The following is an 18,827-nucleotide window of genomic DNA, read 5'->3' on the forward strand; positions in this document are numbered from 1 at the left end:
TTGGTCAGGCTGGTCTCGGACTCCTAACCTTGTTATCCGTCCTCCTCGGCTTCCCAAAGTCCTGGGATGACAGTCGTGAGCCACCATACCCAGCCTAAATGTGAGTTTTAACTTCACATTATTAAAATATGAAACTTTTCGAAACAGAGCAGACTGGTTAAAGAATCTCTAAATACTAGATTAATATGACCGATGGACTTCAGAACCAGACCTTAGATATCTGTGATGTTACTTCGCAGTATATGCCAAATCAGCAGAGGAAGGAAGGATTCTGCAGTGATTGATGCTGGAAGAAACCAAGTTAGAGCCTCACCTCATACTTTAAAGCATAGCAAATTCAGCTGGTGTTAATGAGGTAAATGTGAAAAAATATCAATAAACCACCATATAGGCCAGGCTCAGTGGCTCACAGCTGTAATCCCAGCACTTTGGGAGGCCAAGGCAGGAGGATCACCTGAGCCCAGGAGTTCAGATCAGCCTGGACAACATGGCAAAACAACTTTCCTACAAAAAATAAAAAAATTAGCTGGGCATGGTGGGTGGCACAGGCCTGTAGTTCCAACTACTAGGGGTGCTAAGGTAGGAGGATTGCTTTAGCCTGGGAGGTTGAGGCTGCAGTGAGCTGAGATTGGGTCACTTCATTGCAGCATGGGCAACAGAGTGAGACCCTGTCTCAAAAACAAAACAAAACAAAAACCCATATACACAAGTTTTTCTCTAAGATCTGGTTGGAGACATTCTAGGCATTAAAGAAATGGGAGGAGTCACAAAGGAAAAGAGCCTAATTTTGACTGTAACGTTTCCTTGGGAGGAAGGTCACTTGAGGTTGTGAGTTTAAGACCAACCTGGGCAACAGAGTAGGTCAGCATCTCTACAAAAAATAGAAAAAATTAGCCAGGTGTGTTGGTATATACCTGTAGTCTCAGCTACTCGAGAGGCTGAAGTGAGAGGTTTGCTTGAGCCTGGGAGGTTGGGGCTGAAGTGTCTGTGATTGGGCCACTGCTCTCCAGCTTGGGTATAACAGCGAGACTCTATCATAACTCACTCTAAGCAACATTAAACTGCAAATTAAAAAACAAAACAAGAAAAAGCACTTAAAAGAGATATGACAGGTGTTATATATCTATAATAATTTATATATAATATCAAGAGCCCTTACAAATCAGTAAGAAAGTCACAATTTATTCAGCTATTTTGTGATTATCATTTTGGTTGCTTCTGTCATTTTTCTTGTATAAACAAGGCTGCAATGAATATCCTTATTTATTGGTATGGTAGAAAGTTCACACTAGAATATAAACTTTAAAAAGCAGGACACAAAATTATTAAGTAAGCAGAACATATGTATAACATGTATTAGCATATTTTTATTCTGTGAACATTTAGAATTCTGGATTCAGAATCTATTTTGATGATTCTCAAGTGATTTTGAAGGTCTTTGACATGTGATAATTTGTTATTTTGGCAAGGGCAGTGTTTGGGTGTAAGAGGCTGGTACGCAGGGCAGGAGTGTTTGTTAGGAAGTTTAAGACAATTAAATTTTCTTAAACTTAAATCTGTTTAATTAGACAGGTAAACTATTTTATCATCTTCGTTTGACCTGGCTCTTCTTTTCAATGTTAACAGAAGCCATGCAGTGACACCCGCTAAGACTTGTTGGTAGCCATGTCGGAGCCCCACAGGGTCCAGTTCACCTCTCTCCCAGGTTCCCTGAATCCTGCATTTTTGAAGAAGTCCCGGAAGGAGGAGGCTGGGGGAGCAGAACAGCATCAGGACTGTGAGCCGGCCGCAGCAGCTGTTCGAATTACACTCACCCTCTTTGAACCAGATCACAAACGCTGCCCAGAGTTCTTCTACCCAGAGCTGGTGAAGAATATCCGAGGGAAGGTGAAAGGCCTTCAGCCTGGAGACAAGGTACACTCCTGGGTTCCCAGAGGCACTGTGGCTCTAACGCACAGGGGTCATTGTATGCATGTGGGGCTTCCGGAGTCAGGAGACAAGACTTACTGAGATTTTGGCTGCCCCAAGATCCTGTCACTCACTCAAGGCAAGCACGAGGTTTGCTGCTTTTACCTCTGTGCACAAAGGGAGAGGTTAATTTAAATAATAGCTAATTAATATAAATTTTTAAAACAGTAAATTTTTCTGTGCCTAGGTTATAAACATTAGGCTTAAATGAAACCAGTCCCTGACAGTTCCAGTGTTAGAACTTCATGCTGGACATTTGTTTCTTCCAAGGGAATCTTGCTGTCTACCTAGTATAGGGGCAGACAAGAAAACATAGAGACTGCGTTTTTTGGTTTTTTTTTTTGAGACAGAGTCTCGCCCTGTCGCCCGGGAGCGCAATGGTGCGATCTCAGCTAACTGTAACCTCCACCTCCCAGGTTCAAGTGATTCTCATGCCTAGCCTCCCGAAGAGCTAGGATTATAGGCGCACGCCACTATGCCCATTTTTTGTATCTTTACTAGAGACAGGGTTTCATCATGTTAGCCAGGCTGGTTTTGAACTCCTAAACTCATTATCTGCCTGCCTCAGCCTCCCATAGTGCTGGGATTACAGGCATGAGCCACTGCACGTGATTGGTGAAGACCATTTTTAAGTGCCTCAAATGAACCTCACACCTCAGCCTCCTGAGTAGCTGGGAGTACAAGCTTGTGACACTATACCTGGCTAATTAAAAACAATTTTTTTTTAAAGATGGGGTCTCACTGTGTTGCCCAGGCTGGTCTGAAACTCCTGGCTTCAAGTGATCCTCTTGCCTACCTTGGACTCCAGAGTGTCGGGATTTGGGGAGCCAGTGGCACATGAGCCATTGTACTTGGACCTATAAACTTTTTTTTATTAGGCTAAGTACGTTACATGTGACAAATGCACAACTTGATGGAGATATATATATATATATATATTTTTTTTTTTTTTTTTGAGACAGTCTCACTCTGTCACCCAGGCTGGAGTGCATTGGCATGATGTCAGCTCGCTGTAACCTTTGCTTCCCGGATTCAAGTGATTCTGCTGCCTCACCCTCCCTGGGCTTACAGGTGCACACCACCACACCCAGCTAATTTTTGTATTTTTAATAGAGACCATTTCAGTATGTTGGCCAGGCTGGTCTCAGACTCTTGGCCTCAAGTGATCTGTCTGCCTTGACCTCCCAAAGTGCTGGGATTACAGGCATGAGCCTCCTTGCCTAGCCACAACTTGATGGATTTTCATGAACTCAGTACACCCATGTAACCTGTACCTGGGTCGCGAAATATATTTATCAGGACTCCAGAAAACCCTCCTTCTGCACTGTCCGAAGACTACCCCAATATTCATGGGCAACCACTGTCCTGATTTCTAACAACTTAGATCAACTTAGATTTGTGTGTTTTTGTATTTTATGTAGATGGAATCTTACGGTATTTGAGTACCACCTAGGTGAAAAGCGTTTTTCAACACTTCTACCTTTGAACTGTGCTAGGCTCTGAGGAAAAAGTAAGTGGGCTCCACAATCGCAGCATTCTGGTCTCTAGAGTGGCTCTTAGTAAAATGGGGATGAGGCTGATAATTGGCTCACAGCTGTCTGAGTGTGGAATGAGATCATGTTGTGAAGTTTCTAGCAGTATGCCTCAGTGCCAAGTGCTCAGTGGCTCTTATTCACTGGTGTGCTCTTAGGGGGGTATTTTTGGTTAGAAGGATTAATCTCTTTTTCCTGAGATTAAAAAATGTGTTTTCTTGGCCTGGCATGGTGACTCACACCTGTAATCCTTGCACTTTGGGAGACTGAGACATGAGGATCACTTGACCACGGGAATTCAAGACTAGCCTGGCCAACATAGTGAAACTCCATCTGTGCCAAATAATACAGAAATTAGCTGGGTATGATGGTGCATGCCTGAAGTTCCAGCTACTCAGAAAGCTGAGGTGGGAGGATTGCTTGAGCCTGGAAGGTCAAGGTTGGAGTGAGCCACTGTCACACCACCACACTGGGGGAAAGAGCAAGACCCTGTCTCAAAACAAAAACAAACTGAGAGGCCGGGCACAGTGACTTATGCCTATAATCCCGGCACTTTGGGAGGCTGAAGCAGCCAGATCACTTAAGGTCAGGAGTTCCAGACCACATTGGCCAATGTGGCAAAATTCCATCTCTACTAAAAATACAGAAATCAGCCAGGTGTGGTAGTGCACACATGTAATCTCAGCTATTCGGGAGGCTGAGGCAGGAGAATTGCTTGAACCTAGGGGCCGGTGGTTTCAGTGAGCTGAGATCACACCGCTGCACTCCAGCCTGGGTGACAGAGCGAGACTCTGTCTCAAAATAAAAAATAAAAAAACAAAAATTAGCCAGGCGTGGTGGCACGAGCCTGTAATCCCAGGTGTTTGGGAGGCTGAGGGATGAGAATTGCTTGAACCCAGGAGGTGGAGATTACAGTGAGCTGAGATCAGGCCACTGTACTCCATCCTGGGTGACATCGAGAATCCATTCCCCACCCCCCAAGAAAACCAAGCAAACAAACAAAAAAGTGTTTCCTTGATTGAGATCTGATTGCTCGATTGCCAGAATGGAGGCCAATGAGTCTGTATCAAGGGTCAGCCTGTTGGATGAGGGCCAGTGGGCAGGATGAGAAAAAGTAATTTCAAATCCCTTCATGATCCCTTTCCAGTAAAATGATATCTTCTTCCTTGAGAGGAGGAGACAGTAGCAGGGGTTGGTTAGTGTGTTTATTCATGGGCTCAAACCAAATCAGTAGCTCAACTGAAATTAGAATTCCAGTGCTCCAATTTCACCTTTTTAGGGGCTCCAAATGCCCTTCTCCATTGCAGAAAAATGCATGGAGGATACACAGAGAACTTTGGATTCACTTCAGAGGATTGAGTCGTGGACTTTGGGTTCAGAACTCCTAAATCATTATGGGTCTACTCTGCAGTGTTAAAAGTACAATAAAATCAGACACATTTTTGCATCAGTTCTTTTAGAGTGTATTTCTTTTTTTTTTTTTTTTTTTTTTTTTTTTTGAGACGGAGTCTCCCTCTGTTGCCAGGCAGGAGTGCAGTGGCACGATCTCGATGCACTGCAACCTCTGCCTCCCGGGTTCAAGCAATTCTCCTGCCCCAGCCTCCCGAGTAGCTGGGACTACAGGTGCACGCCACCATGCCCAGCTAATTTTTGTGTTTTTAGTATAAAGAGACGGGGTTTCACCATGTTGGCCAGGATGGTCTCGATCTCTTGGCCTTGTGATCCGCCCGCCTCGGCCTCCCAAAGTGCTGGGAATACAGGCATGAGCCACCGCGCCCGGCCTGGTGTGTATTTCTTAACAGTATGAAGGCACTGTGCTAGACTCAGGAATATAGAAAGGTAGAGAAAACACTGTACCAGCCTCAAAACAAATATCCTGTAGATATTTTAGGAGCATGGCACCCATAGGTAACAGAAGTTACAATATGGTCATTGTTTAAGTCTGGTACAACACAGGCCCTGGAGGGCATGGACAGAAGAGAGCTTACATCCTGATTAGTGTTTGGACAGAGCTGGACCTTCTGTCATACAGTCAGGAAATAGTAGTAACTGGAAGACTGTTGTTGGCAAGGCATTGAGTAGTATACATAGAATCCAGTGCTGCTCAAGGTTGGTGGGATTTCTTACAGTTATATAACCACTCAAGTTATATGTGGTCATTGTAGAAAAATTAGAAGATCCAGATAAGTGTGTTTGAAAGACTCCCCATTTGTGATATCTTCATTAGATGTATGCTGTGTAATATCCATTCTATGTGTATATCACAAATCATTTAACTGATACTGTTTTAGTAGGCAGAGATGGGAGGGTGAGATAAGAAAGTCTGTTTGAACGAGGCATATAGTCTTTAGTGTTTTTCGTCTGCCTTGAAGTCTTAAGCATATTTGGTATAGGAGTCTTAATAAAATTAAGATTCCTGGCTCATGGCCTCTTCCACTTATGGTTATGATGAATCCGATTCCTTCGTTGGTAACTCTGAGGCAGTAAGTAGTTACTGAAAATGCCATGTCAGAACCACTGCACCGTAGCACCTAGTGTGGTGGCTCTCACCTATAATTCCAGCACTTTGGGAGGGCAAGATGGGCAGAGCCCAGGAGCTTGAGACCAGCCTGGGCAACATGAGGAAACCCTATCTATATAAAAAACTTTTAAAAAATTAGCTGGGCATGGTGTTGGATGCCTGTAGTCCCAGCTACTTAGTAGGCCGAGGCAGGAGGATCACCTGAACCTGGGGAGGTCAAGGCTGCAGTGAGTCATGATTGTGCCCCTGCACTGCAGCCTGGGTGACAGAGTGAGACTCTGATCTCAAAAAAAAAAAAAAATTTTTTTTTAGATTTCTTGCTCAAGAAGCTTAAGGCTTATCTCTGGAAAATTTGATGAGGAAAGAGTAAGCTTATAAAATGGAAATAAGCCTTGGAAGCCTGAGTTTAACTTTGGTAGCAGTGAGAGAAGTACAGATTCAGACCTTTCTAAACAGTATGGCAGAATGGCTCTCAGGAACTTGCACTGCATTCAGTGGGATTTTAATGTTTTTGAATCATTGGCTATTTTGGAAGTCAGTAGACTCTTTTCTAGAATGTTTTTAAATGCGTAAAGTAAATTTTAGAGTTAATAAGGAAGTCCGCTTTATTAGACATGATTGTTTAGTGGTTGGGCATCTCTTTCTAAAGGCCCTTTGCTGTGTTTGAGCCCTGCAGCCCCTCATGCTGTGCTGAGCAATTTTAGGCGTTCAGTCAAGTTTTATTAAACTACATGAATGGAAATTTTTCTTAATTAAGATAAACACTGATGAGATGGCAGCATGTTTTCTACCTTGTCCTTTTCATAAAAACATTGTTTTTATTATGTAGTTCATAGGTGTTGAGTAGTCAGTGAAGTTGCTATGAATAAGAACATGGGAATATTTTGTGACTTACTTTTTGTGGAATGATCTCTTTACAGAAGAAAGATCTGTCAGATCCTTTCAATGATGAAGAAAAGGAAAGACATAAAGTGGAGGCCCTTGCCCGGAAATTTGAAGAAAAATATGTAAGATTTCACTCATGAGCAACAAAGCAACCTCCTTGGGATGGGGAGGTTTCCACACATTTCTGTATCCCTTTAGTGGATTGTCATGTAAACAACACTGCTCTGGAAGTAAGCATTAAGCTTGGAGAGAACAGAAGCAGTTATTAAACCTAATGCATTAAGGTACAGAAAAGGTGCATGGCAGAGCTAGTGTGAGGAGGTAATTGGACAAATAACTGAGAAGGGCCTGTGACCACCTTAGAAGAAATGTTTTGGTACGAAGCATAAGAAGCCATTTAGTTCCTTTTTCTGTCCTAGGACATTTTATACAGATAGAAATCTGTCCTATGTCAAAAGTTGTTCAGGAAAGAAGGTTTTGGGGTTTGTGTGTATGTGAGAGAGTGATCGTTCTAGTTAGTGCGTTACCTCTTTGAATCATAGCTGATGAAGTTTAAGGCAATAGTCAATAATGTGTATTTATCAAAAAGTATGTGATCTATTGCTTTTACATTTTTAGGGTGGAAAGAAACGTAGAAAAGACCGAATACAGGACTTGATTGATATGGGGTATGGTTATGATGAATCCGATTCCTTCATCGATAACTCTGAGGCGGTAAGTAGTTACTGAAAATGCCATGTCAGAACCACTGCACTGTAGCTCCTCCTGATACTGGCCAGGAAGCTGGGGGTGGGATCAGAGTGGATGTGCCCTCTTCCCAGCATGAGGCAGTAGCAGCACGGATGAGAGATGAAATGACGTTCTTGATCCGGGCATTAGTTCCCTCTTCTGAAAATGATGACCAGATCCGTCGAAAACACCTTGTAGCTCAGACGTTCATGATTGACCAGAAGGATGTTTTAGCATACTCTTGGAAGTGGCAGAGGAATATAGTCACCTCTCTCTTGAGACCTACTTTTCACCTTCGGACTACAGAACCAAAACTTGGAGCTGACCGTTTGTTTCCCCCCTTCAGTATGATGAGCTTGTTCCTGCTTCTTTGACTACAAAGTATGGAGGATTTTACATTAACTCGGGAACCCTGCAGTTTAGACAAGCGTCAGAGTCTGAGGATGACTTCATTAAAGAAAAGAAGAAAAAATCTCCAAAGGTTAGAATGTGCTTGCTTTTGGATTTCAGAATGCTTTTTGACGTGACCCTATCAGATCAGTAGGTGACTTGCCAGAATATACGGCGGTTTAGGCTGGCTCAGGAGGCTGGTGGAAAGGCAGAGCCATGCCAGGTCGATAGCTCACCTCGCACACGTGTGCCCCGATGAGGACACGTGCCTGTGGGGGCTCTGTTCAGCTCTCGGTCATCGTGTCCATGTCACATGACATCCCAGCAGGCTCAGCAGGGGTCATTTCTGGAAGTGGCCTCAGGGTGGGAAGGATGTGGAGTGAGGGAGTGTGCACCACCCTTGCTGACCCTCTTCTGTGGACGTGTACAGGACTTCAGTTCCCAGGGCTGTCTGTCATCCCATTGAAAACCAGTCAGCCTTAGGATCAGTGTGTTTAAAAACCTGTCTGCCACTCCCGATGTGTTTGAAACGAGAGGTAGGGCTCACTTGTAACTGTTTCAAACTAGAAAGGTTTCAGGCTCCAGAATGGTCACTGTTGTCTCAGCCCCAGGTGTTTCCAGGAGACACCGTCGGTGGGAATGCTGTGGGTTTGTGGTCCAGGGACTGATCGGAGAGCTTTTTGTTCATGAAGAAAATGAGACAGGTCTCAGGATGTGCCCCGGGCGGAGCAAGGCCAGTGCCATGTAGTGCACTTGCTCCCTGAGTTAGGGAGCCGTGTAACTGTGCCTTGTCTTTAATTCTCAGAAGCGGAAATTGAAGGAAGGTGGTGAGAAGATAAAGAAGAAGAAAAAAGATGACACTTATGACAAGGAGAAGAAATCGAAAAAGTCCAAGTTTTCCAAAGCCGGGTGAGAGGCAGCAGCTTCTTTGCTAGGATAAGCCTGAACTGTTAGGGCAGGACGACTGGGAGCTGACTCACCTCCTCCCCACAGCTTCGGAAGAGGCAGCAGGGCCTGGCCTTCCTGTCCTCCCGCACGCCTCCCGCAGTGCCATTCTGGGCATAGACGTGCACCTCTCTGTGTGTCAGATAGTTCCACTGTCAGTGTTGGCAGCTATTCCTGTCACTGTGTGACTGCTGATGTTTCTCGTTCTCTGGGGCGCTCCTTTCCGCCCCAGTTCTCCTCCTGTCTCTGCTGTTTTCCCTTGTCGTCTGTGGTCATGCTTCCTTCTCCTCACTTGGTCTCACCCCAGCTGCTCCTCAAGTTGCTGCTGTTCTCTGCTGCTCCTGCTTTCTCCCTCTAAATACTTTTCTTGCCCTCCCTGCCCCTTTTTGCAACCTTTTATTTCAGCCTGGCAGTGATTTCTAAAAACCCATCGGAAATTTAGCATTACGTGACACTGTGTTGCTAACCTGTATTAACTCTCAAGCTTTGGTCTCAGCAAGAACGAGCTCCATATGCCAAGAGGAGGGAGGAGGAATAACAGGGTGGACTGTGACAGGTTCTCCTGGAGACCATGGCCCTGGGATCAGGGGTGAAGGCCTCTTGAGTTCCCTTAGGAGGTGTCCTGTGTCTGAGTGACCAGTTTCCCTCTTGTTTGCAGCTTCACAGCCCTCAATGCCAGTAAGGAGAAGAAGAAGAAGAAATACTCCGGGGCTTTAAGCGTTAAAGAGATGCTAAAGAAATTTCAGAAGGAGAAAGAGGCTCAGAAAAAAAGGGAGGAGGAGCATAAGCCTGTTGCAGTCTCGTCAGCGGAAGCTCAGGGCCTGCGGGAACTGGAGGGTGCCTCTGACCCTTTGCTCTCACTCTTCGGCTCCACTTCTGACAACGACTTGCTCCAGGCGGCCACTGCCATGGACTCGCTGACGGATTTGGACTTGGAGCATCTGCTCAGTGAGTCTCCAGAAGGAAGCCCCTTCCGTGATATGGATGATGGAAGCGATTCCCTTGGGGTGGGATTGGACCAGGAATTCAGGCAGCCCTCTTCTCTCCCCGAAGGCCTGCCAGCACCCCTGGAGAAGCGCGTTAAGGAGCTGGCTCAGGTATGGTGACATAGTGTGGCTGGGCTTTCCTGGAAGCAGTTTGGGCAGATTGCTGTTGGTTCTGCACTGCGTGAAGCTCGATGCCCAGAGAAACCCTTAGTGAGTTGGCAGTTAAGGTGTCAGCGTTTTCCAAATTTCTCATCCTGAGTGAGCAAACACTGTAAGCCTTGCCCGTCAGGCTTCATTTTAGGCCTTTCTTGGTTTTGTTTCTGGAAAATTTGCTTTCTTCTTTGATTGTTTTTTCTGTTTTTCTGTTTTCTGTCAGTTTGTTTTCCACACGGTATCTTTCTTTTATGTGATAGACGGATGATGTTGGCAGCGGGCAGCTGAGACAGATTCATCTTCGTATTCTTTTGTGGGTTTTGCAAATTGACAAAAGTTTGCAAACATATAAGTTATACATAGAGTATATGCTTCGTTACCGCTAGGTTTCAGTTGCTCCCTTGTGTTGTGTATCCAGTGTTAGGAAGCGATTACAAGAATGCCTCAAATGCGATGAATGAAAAGGAGCTTGATTTTAAACGCTATCCTTGTCCCATTAAAACCCACCATCACCACCTTTAGGATATAGCAGCTATTGCTGCCATTTTCCTCCGGTGATTGGGAATTGTTCCGTAAGCACTGAGAATTGTCTGTTCAGTAACACATTTCTAACTGTAAACCAGGCGTGGATCATTGGTTGTATGTCATTTACCTTTAAGTTAAAATAACATTTTACCTTGAGCATCAGGACTTGTGATGCAGCTCCAGTGGTACTCATAATCTACAGCTGTAGGTTTTACACCAGTGATTCTTAGAGGATGTCAGAAGCATTGTTCCATATAATATCCCTTGTGTTTTAGGGCAGGATAAGTTGTCAGCCACTGCTAAAATGATTTTCTCAATTGAAAAAGTATTTGAACACCATATACAAAGCAAATAAAGTATCCTATTCAAATCTCTAGCTCACCTTTGTCAGCTTGTTTGCAGCGTTGGAAATTCAAGTATTGTATTTGAATGTAATGATTTAAATGAATTATGCCATGTTGGGGTTTGGAGTATCTCTTAGTATGACATTGAGGTGGAAGTAGCTGAATCTGAACTTGGGATGTTTGAGCCTAGTGTCCTATATTTGCTCTCAGAATTCATGTTAAACAAACATTACTCCTTGTTCTTTTTTTTTTTTTTTTTTTTGAGACGGAGTTTCGCTCTTGTTACCCAGGCTGGAGTGCAATGGCACGATCTCGGCTCACTGCAACCTCCGCCTCCTGGGTTCAGGCAATTCTCCTGTCTCAGCCTCCTGAGTAGCTGGGATTATAGGCACGCACCACCATGCCCAGCTAATTTTTTTGTAGTTTTAGTAGATACGGGGTTTCACAGTGTTGACCAGGATGGTCTCAATCTCTTGACCTCGTGATCCACCCGCCTCGGCCTCCCAAAGTGCTGGGATTACAGGCGTGAGCCACCGCGCCCGGCCACCCCTTGTTCTTTTTAATCCTCCAGTTCGTAATCAAATTGTTTCATAGCTTCTGAAAGTCTCGTTAAATCATTTAAGTAAGGTTTACGTTACAAGAGCTGGTCGTTAGAGAAAAGTCAAAAAACTGAATTCTTGTCCGTGTCCTTACTCCTGCCATAGGTTGTGTTCTAGTGTAAAAACTTAGTGTTTCACTTTCTTGGCAAAGATGGAAATAAATTTAGTGGCAACAAAATGACATAACTGGAAACAGCGTTGGGCTGTAGTACAAGAAAGTGGAGCTGAGTAAATACCTTACTAGGCAGGCTGTCCCTCCTCAGTGATTGCCAAGTGTCGGTTAGCTCTTGGGCATAACAAACACAGGGTTCAGGATCCCATAAACAAGGTGGGCCTGGGTCCCGGTGGAGAGGTGGTGACCAGGAGAGGCTGATGTTCTGGTTTGAAAATGCAGTATTCAAGTGTGAAGTTGATATTTGAGTCTTCACATTGCCCTTCTCCTATAACAGCTTTAAGAAACTTTGGAAAAATGGGGTGGAAAGTGTATGGAAATTATCCATCATCCTGCCAATATAGAAACAATTTCTATTTGCATATTCTTTCCTAGCCTGTGTGTATACGTTTTTATGCAGCTGTAATTATAGTTGTGAATAACTGTTTTCCTGCCTTTTTACCTAATAAATACTATAATAAAGCCCTCATCACTTTCCATGGTTGCATTAAAAAGGTGGCTTGTTTTAGAAAGTTGCTTAATGGTACTCCACAGGGTCCTCAGGTGCTCTGTTCTGGCAGGGCCCTGCACTTGGGGCACTTGGAGTCCCTGCATGTGTGTGCAAGTACCCTGGATCCCTGACTCCAATGAGAATCTGCTGGGAAAGATAGGCTTCCCAGGGAAAGAATGCACTGGTACACACAAATTGCATGTGATTCCAAAAGCCACACGTGGATATTTGGATCCTTATTAAGGAGTTCATCCTAGATCTTGAAATGGACATCATATTTTTAAAATTTAAATTAAACGTGGTGTATACAACTGGAACATTAGCTGTGTTATGTGTTTCTCACTTTATTTTTTATACCCCTAATTTTTCCCCGCTTTTTCCTTTATTTTTATTATAAGATTAGTTAGACTTTACATCTTGGTCCTAGATGACACACACGTCTGCCTTCCAGATTTCAGTGATTCTCGTGCCTCAGCCTCCTGAGTAACAGAGATTATAGCTATGAGCCATTGCGCCTAGCCTGTAATCCTGTTTTGCATTCTACCACAATACATAGCAGATTCTCATCCCATGTGTATTGATCCCTTAGGGGAAAAACACTTCCTTTGTGGGAAGCAAAATTAGATATACCTTCTAACTAAATTTGGTACTTAAAACTTTAATACCTTTGAAAACTTGTGTGTGTTAAAGACGTCCTCTGAGAGAGAACCTTGGTGATGCCTCTGCTAACATTCACTATGTTCTCAGATTAGCCTGTTTTTTGTTTCTTACTGATTTGTATTGTACATTTGTATAGGCTCCAATGAATCCAGTGATTTGATGGCCTTATCCTGTCCTCTCAATATGCATTAATGGTGTCTTCTGTCTTGGTCGTTGGCAGGTACAGGTCCTGAGAAAGCTCAGGTTTGGTGTCCCTTTGGGTTACTGTCTTGAGGTAGTTTGGCAGCTGCTCAGCCTTGGGCTATACAAATAACCTAGGTCTATTTTGGTCCTCTTCAGTCAAGCATAGCAGAGAGACAATACTAAGAGCAGGAATGAAAGAGACCCCATGTCATCCATGCCTCTAGTCTGCCCTCCTATAGAATTAGAACCCCTCATCACAGGAAGTCCAGGGAGGGATGGCTCCAAAGAGAATAAGGTAGGAAAAAAACAAAAAACCAAAAACTTGTTTAATCTTCTTAAAAAAAAAAAAATCATACCAGACTTTCTTCTATTCAGCAAAAACAGATACAGTATTTAAGATTTTGAGCTGGGCATCAAAAGGCTACAAGTGGCTTTTCTTACAATAAATAAAATGGCTCATTAAAAGGTTGTTGGAACAATTATGAGTCAGCATGATTGGGGTGTTTGTAACTTCATTTCCTAGTTAACTTAGGATTAATTTACACAACTTCTGGGGTAAGAATGTCTCTTTTTAGGGGTGAGGGACCTCACTTATTTTTGGAAGACTGTCAGATATGTATTCAGTTGCTCTTTTAATTAGATTAAAGCGCTGCAGTACACTGTCTTCAGTATAAAACCAGACCCTTGGAGATATTGTCTATGCAATTAAAAAGATTTCAGAAAAATATTTTTTAAGATGACATAATATTTAAAATAAGATTGCATAAAGATTACATAGAAAGCTTCTGAAATATTGTACAAATGGCTATCTAAACAGAAAATTGGGCCAGGCAAGGTGGCCATGAATGTAATTACAGTACTTTGGGAGGCCACGGTGGGAGGATCACCTGAGCCCAGGAGTTTGAGACTAGCATGGGTAACATAGTGAGGAAAAAATCTAAAAATTAGCCAGGCGTGGTTGTGTGCTCCTGTAGTCCCAGCTGCTTGGGAGGCTGAGGCTGGAGGATTGTTTGAGTCAGGGAGGTCAAGGCTGCAGTGAGCTATGATCATGCCACTGTACTCCAGTCTGGGTGACAGAGTGAGACCATCTCAATAAAATGAGATAAAATTTGATTGGAAATTTAAGCTCTTGATGGGTCTCACAGTGTGGCATTGAAGTACTTGTTTGTTTGAATTAATGTGAGGGTGCTTCTGGATCTTATAACTAGCAGCATAAGCTTAAGCAAAAAAAATTGTTTTATTTTTTTATCATACTAATATGATTCTAGTACCATCCAAGTGTCAAGGTAGAATTCTGAATGCTTCCAAGAGTGTAAGAAATTGGCATATGGCTCGTTGAAAAGTCATGCCCTTTTTGTCATTATCCTTATGTTCATTTCTCCCCTAGCCAAGGGATCTTTAGAAGCCTGAGTTTTGCATATTTTCTTCCAGCTTAGTTTTGGTTGTTTGACGTTAAGCTTTTCTTCCTTTGGTGTGCCTTCTTAGAGGAGTACCTGTTCATTGGTTCATTCATTCACTCAGTCAACATTTAGTAAATATTATGTGACAGGTAGCCATGGGAAATATATTGATGAATAAGACTCATTTCTTTTTTTTTTAAGACAGGGTCTCACTCTTGTCACCCAGGCTGGAGTGCAGTGGCGTGATCTTGGCTCGCTGCAACCTCCGTGCCCAGGGCTCAAGCGATCCTCCCATCTCAGCCTCCAGAGTAGTTGGGAGCACAGGCATGCACCACCATGTCCAGCTTTTTTTCATTTGTTTGTATTTTTAGTAGAGACAGGGTCTCGCCATGTTGCCCAGGCTGGTCTCGAACTCCTGAGCTCGGGTGATCTGCCCACCTGTGCCTCCTAAAGTGTTAGGATTACAGGTGTGAGCCACTGCTCCCGGCCAAGGTTCCATTGTTATCTTCCATGAGCTCGTTATGTAAAAGGACTGATAGATAGGCAGACAGTAGACTGTAGGACAGAGCAGAATGAAGTAAGCTCTGTGATGTCTAGACAGCTATAAATAGCTAGACTTAAGGGGTAAAAGAGAGGCGCTGAGGGGGGCATATAGGAAGTGGACTGGAGGCAACAGACTTGGCCGGCCTCCTGGGGAAGATGCCTAAGAGATGGCAGGGAGCAGAGCTGAAGATGGGCCACTTGGTGGATGGCTGGGCTAGATTGTGGAGGACCCCAAATGCCATGTGAAGGAGTTTCAGTTTGATTCAGGCTTGGGAAGAGCTGCTGAAGGGTTCTGAAGAAAGGAGTGGACGATCTTAGGGTTGGAGTGCAATTATCAGAAGTGGGGAGCACAGGCAGAAGAGCAGAAGCTCATAGGCCTGGTGTAAGTTGAGTTTGCAAACCAGAAGGTCATCCATCCACAGAAGTGCAGTTGACCCTTGAACAGCATGGGGTTGGACTGCGTGGGTCCACATACACGCACACTTTTTCTAACCAAAAGCAGGCTGATTTGAGGGATGCTAAATCTGTGTATAGAGGGTCAACTTTTTAAATATAGGCAGGTTCCTCAGGGCTGACTGTGCACTTGGATTTCGATATATGCGAGGGTCCTGTAACCAATACTCTGCCTATACCCGGCGTTGACTGTAATTGGAAATTACTCAGAGGTAACTGGAAATTCTGGCCCAGAGCTTAGATGAGAGGGTTTAGCGCTTAGTTTAGATTTGAGGGTACAGTTGTCTGTGTTATTTTGAAGCCCTGAGGGGGAAGAAGGTATTGGGAGAAGTGGGTTCTATGGAGAATCCTGGGGTCCACTTATGGAAAGGAGCTGGTGGAGGAGGCAGATGGAGAAGTTTGAATGGTTGGAAGGGACCCCAGAGGATGCAATGAGAGGAGATAAGTGGGGGAGATGATGGTGAAGGGGGGCGTTAGCAGTGTCTGCAGTTTCAGAGGAGTTGATCACTTCGTTCTAGATAGTCACCTTATCACCCTTGTTTGCTGTCATTATTATATCTCATGTCTGATTTCAGAAATTTTATTTCACCCAAAGCCTTCAAACCAGCAGCTCTTGGGTTTAGATGGGTGGTTCCCAGCCCTTTTTGCACATCAGTGTCAGCCCGGTTGCTTTGAAAGAGTACTTGAGCCACTTTTAGAGAGTGTGCATTTCTGAGTCTCCTTTCCAGAGATTGCGATTTGAGTGGCCTGAGTTGGTCCAAGCTTCCCAGGAATTTCAGTATGCAACCAAGTGTGAGAACCCCTAATGCAAACTCTTGCAGGGTCTGCTTTTCTGTCTTCTCTCAGCGTCTTGGCTGCCTGCCATGGTTGCTTCAGGAGTCTTTGAGCTTGCCATCCTGGGTGTGTGTTAACTGTGTTCTTTTGGAAAGTAAACTAAGACTGTCCCAAAATCCCTATAACCTTGTGTTAATAGGTGGTGTGCTGGGTTAGTTATACACATGGTCTGGATGATAGAGAGCTTATTGTATACCATAAGTAGATTAGGAATTTTCAAAGAGTTTTAATGTCCTTAAGTACTAGAGCTACACATTATTATTATTTTTGTAGATAAAAGGCCTTTAAATCCTATAGGCTGGTGGAAGTTTTGATTATTTTTGTACTGTAGATACATGGAAATCCCAACTAATGGTATAGTTGATAGCATATGGACACGGGTTAGTTGGCCATATTGGCCTCTGACAAAGTGCATTGTAATTGCTTTGACTCTGTGATTTTCTTTTCTGTGACTGTTTTAAGTCCTGAGGAGAACTAGCAGCCCACAGATGATGTAGCATCATTTGAAGAGAGCATATTGATCACAGGCGAAGTTAACCTGGGACTAGGGTGGAGTCGAAAGGTGGCAGTGTGACTGTATCGACAGGTGCTCTTTATGGAGCAGTGACTCCTGTCCCTGTGGGTGAGCTCGAGGGACATGTGGGGAAAGTGCACTAACGGCTGTTACTGTCTGCTGTGCACCAGGCTGCCAGAGCTGCTGAGGGGGAGAGCAGACAGAAGTTCTTCACCCAGGATATTAATGGAATCCTATTAGAGTGAGTATCTTCTGTCTGTCTGTCTGTCTGTTTCTGCTATTACTGCGCTTGGGGTGAGCCAACCAGGGGAGAATGGGAGTATAATTGAACTGCGTAAAAGTGACCACCAGTGAGATAAAAGGATTGGATTAACATGGTTTGATGTTTTTCTGTTAAAAAACAAAACACAACAGGGACACCAAATACTTTTCTCCAGAAGCCATAGACCTTTCTGATCTTGGGGCAGCAGGCATTAATAGCATATGATAATCATGGCCTGTTAGAAGAGGAGTTCTTGGTAGGTACAAGATGACAAGAGAGAGAGAAGGTGTTGCTTTCCTGTCTCTCAGAATTGTGAAGAATGAGAGATAGCCTGGTGGCCTCAGGGACCTGCTCTGCCTCAGGTGTTGCATGGCGTCCCTGGCCGGTCCCCTCTCGCTCACACTCCTGATCCTAGTGCCATGTGCATCGTCCTGTAATGCTGTTCCCATACTCCTGAGCCTCTGAGGCACCACGCTGTGTGAATTGGGCTAAAAAGCAGAAGAGCAAAGGTCTATAAATCCAGATTGAGAAAAGCGAATCCTTGTGGCCTGGCCTGCAGTGTTGCAGCTTTTCTCCTGGTTGCAGTTTGTGGCAGGAGAAGCTTGTTGCTCAACAGCTGAGGAGGTTGTCATTAAGATGAGTTGTCAGTATGTGGGTGTGTTTTAGCAAACGGGCTATCCTGGCCAGGACCTGGATCAGCCCCTTGGGTCAGGAAGTGTGGGCTGCGGAGAGCACCTGAGCACTGGCATGGATGAGAGGATTGTATAAACAAGGAACTTGCTTGAGTGTGCCAAATATGGACAGCTCAAGGCATTGAAGAGAATTTTTGTTGTTGTTGTTGCTTTTTTAGAGGGAGAAACTGGAGGGGTGGGGCTTTCCCTAACATTATAATGGTTGATAGAACTGGGAACTAGGGGGTAGAATAAAGAAATGCTGCTGGAAAGTATTTCCTGTCAGCCCCAAGTAACTTACGACTTTCTACTTTGAAAGCTTTATGTTTTCTCTCTGAAATTTAGTGCTTCAAAGCTTGTTCTTCTGGGCTCTGTTTTCCTGGTCTTGTTTTTGACCTGAGCCTTAACCCACATTACTTAGCCATGTTCATCAGGTTGGGAGTTGTTCTTGTTTGTTGATTGCTGAAGATGTGTTTCTGTGGGCCCTCAGTTTCATTGTGTGACCTACAAGACAGGATCTGACCTGCCTTTGGCTGCTAACTTTCCTCTGCACGTACGGGAGCCGATGAAGACAGGAGTTGCAGCGGGCTGCAGCCAGTGGTGACTGTGTTCTCTTCTTCAGCATAGAGGCGCAGACTCGGGAGCTGAGCAGTCAGGTCCGCTCTGGCGTATATGCCTATCTCGCATCATTCCTGCCCTGCAGCAAGGATGCCCTGCTCAAGCGTGCTCGGAAACTTCACCTCTATGAACAGGTGGGTGACTGAAGTGAAGCCCTTTGGCTTTGGGACCTGGTGGAGGGGTGACTGAATCTTCATCGATGCCACATCTGCTGCCGCACTGCCTCCTTGTGATCTCCCCATCTTGCATCCCAAGTGTAAGGGCCATGTGTAAACCTGCCTTGAATTATGTCCTGCCCTCTGCAGGGGGGGCGTCTGAAGGAGCCTCTCCAGAAGCTGAAGGAAGCCATTGGCAGGGCAATGCCGGAGCAGATGGCCAAGTACCAGGACGAATGCCAGGCACACACGCAGGCAAAGGTCGCCAAGTAAGTGTGTCCTGGCACTTCGGTGG

General features: G+C 44.5%; 1 protein-coding gene across 7 annotated transcripts in view; it reads left to right on the forward strand.

Annotated features, from left to right (window-relative positions):
- UBN1 (ubinuclein 1) overlaps positions 1-18,827 on the forward strand; it is a 35,245-nt gene that overhangs the window by 4,791 nt on the left and 11,627 nt on the right. For 6 of the 7 annotated variants that reach the window (XM_017506012.2, XM_017506015.2, XM_017506014.2 and 3 more), the window contains exons 2-10: positions 1,627-1,914; positions 6,942-7,028; positions 7,525-7,620; positions 7,982-8,116; positions 8,831-8,934; positions 9,629-10,067; positions 16,997-17,067; positions 18,382-18,511; positions 18,683-18,801. In XM_017506012.2, coding sequence (XP_017361501.1) covers positions 1,666-1,914; positions 6,942-7,028; positions 7,525-7,620; positions 7,982-8,116; positions 8,831-8,934; positions 9,629-10,067; positions 16,997-17,067; positions 18,382-18,511; positions 18,683-18,801 — 1,430 coding nt within the window. In that variant the 5' untranslated portion in view covers positions 1,627-1,665. Of the gene's footprint in view, positions 1-1,623; positions 1,915-6,941; positions 7,029-7,524; positions 7,621-7,981; positions 8,117-8,830; positions 8,935-9,628; positions 10,068-16,996; positions 17,068-18,381; positions 18,512-18,682; positions 18,802-18,827 lie in introns of those variants that run through there. The other variant, XM_017506013.2, reaches the window with a different exon arrangement.

Source organism: Cebus imitator, unplaced genomic scaffold, assembly GCF_001604975.1.
Source record: "Cebus imitator isolate Cc_AM_T3 unplaced genomic scaffold, Cebus_imitator-1.0 Scaffold346, whole genome shotgun sequence".
Lineage (NCBI taxonomy): Eukaryota > Metazoa > Chordata > Mammalia > Primates > Cebidae > Cebus > Cebus imitator.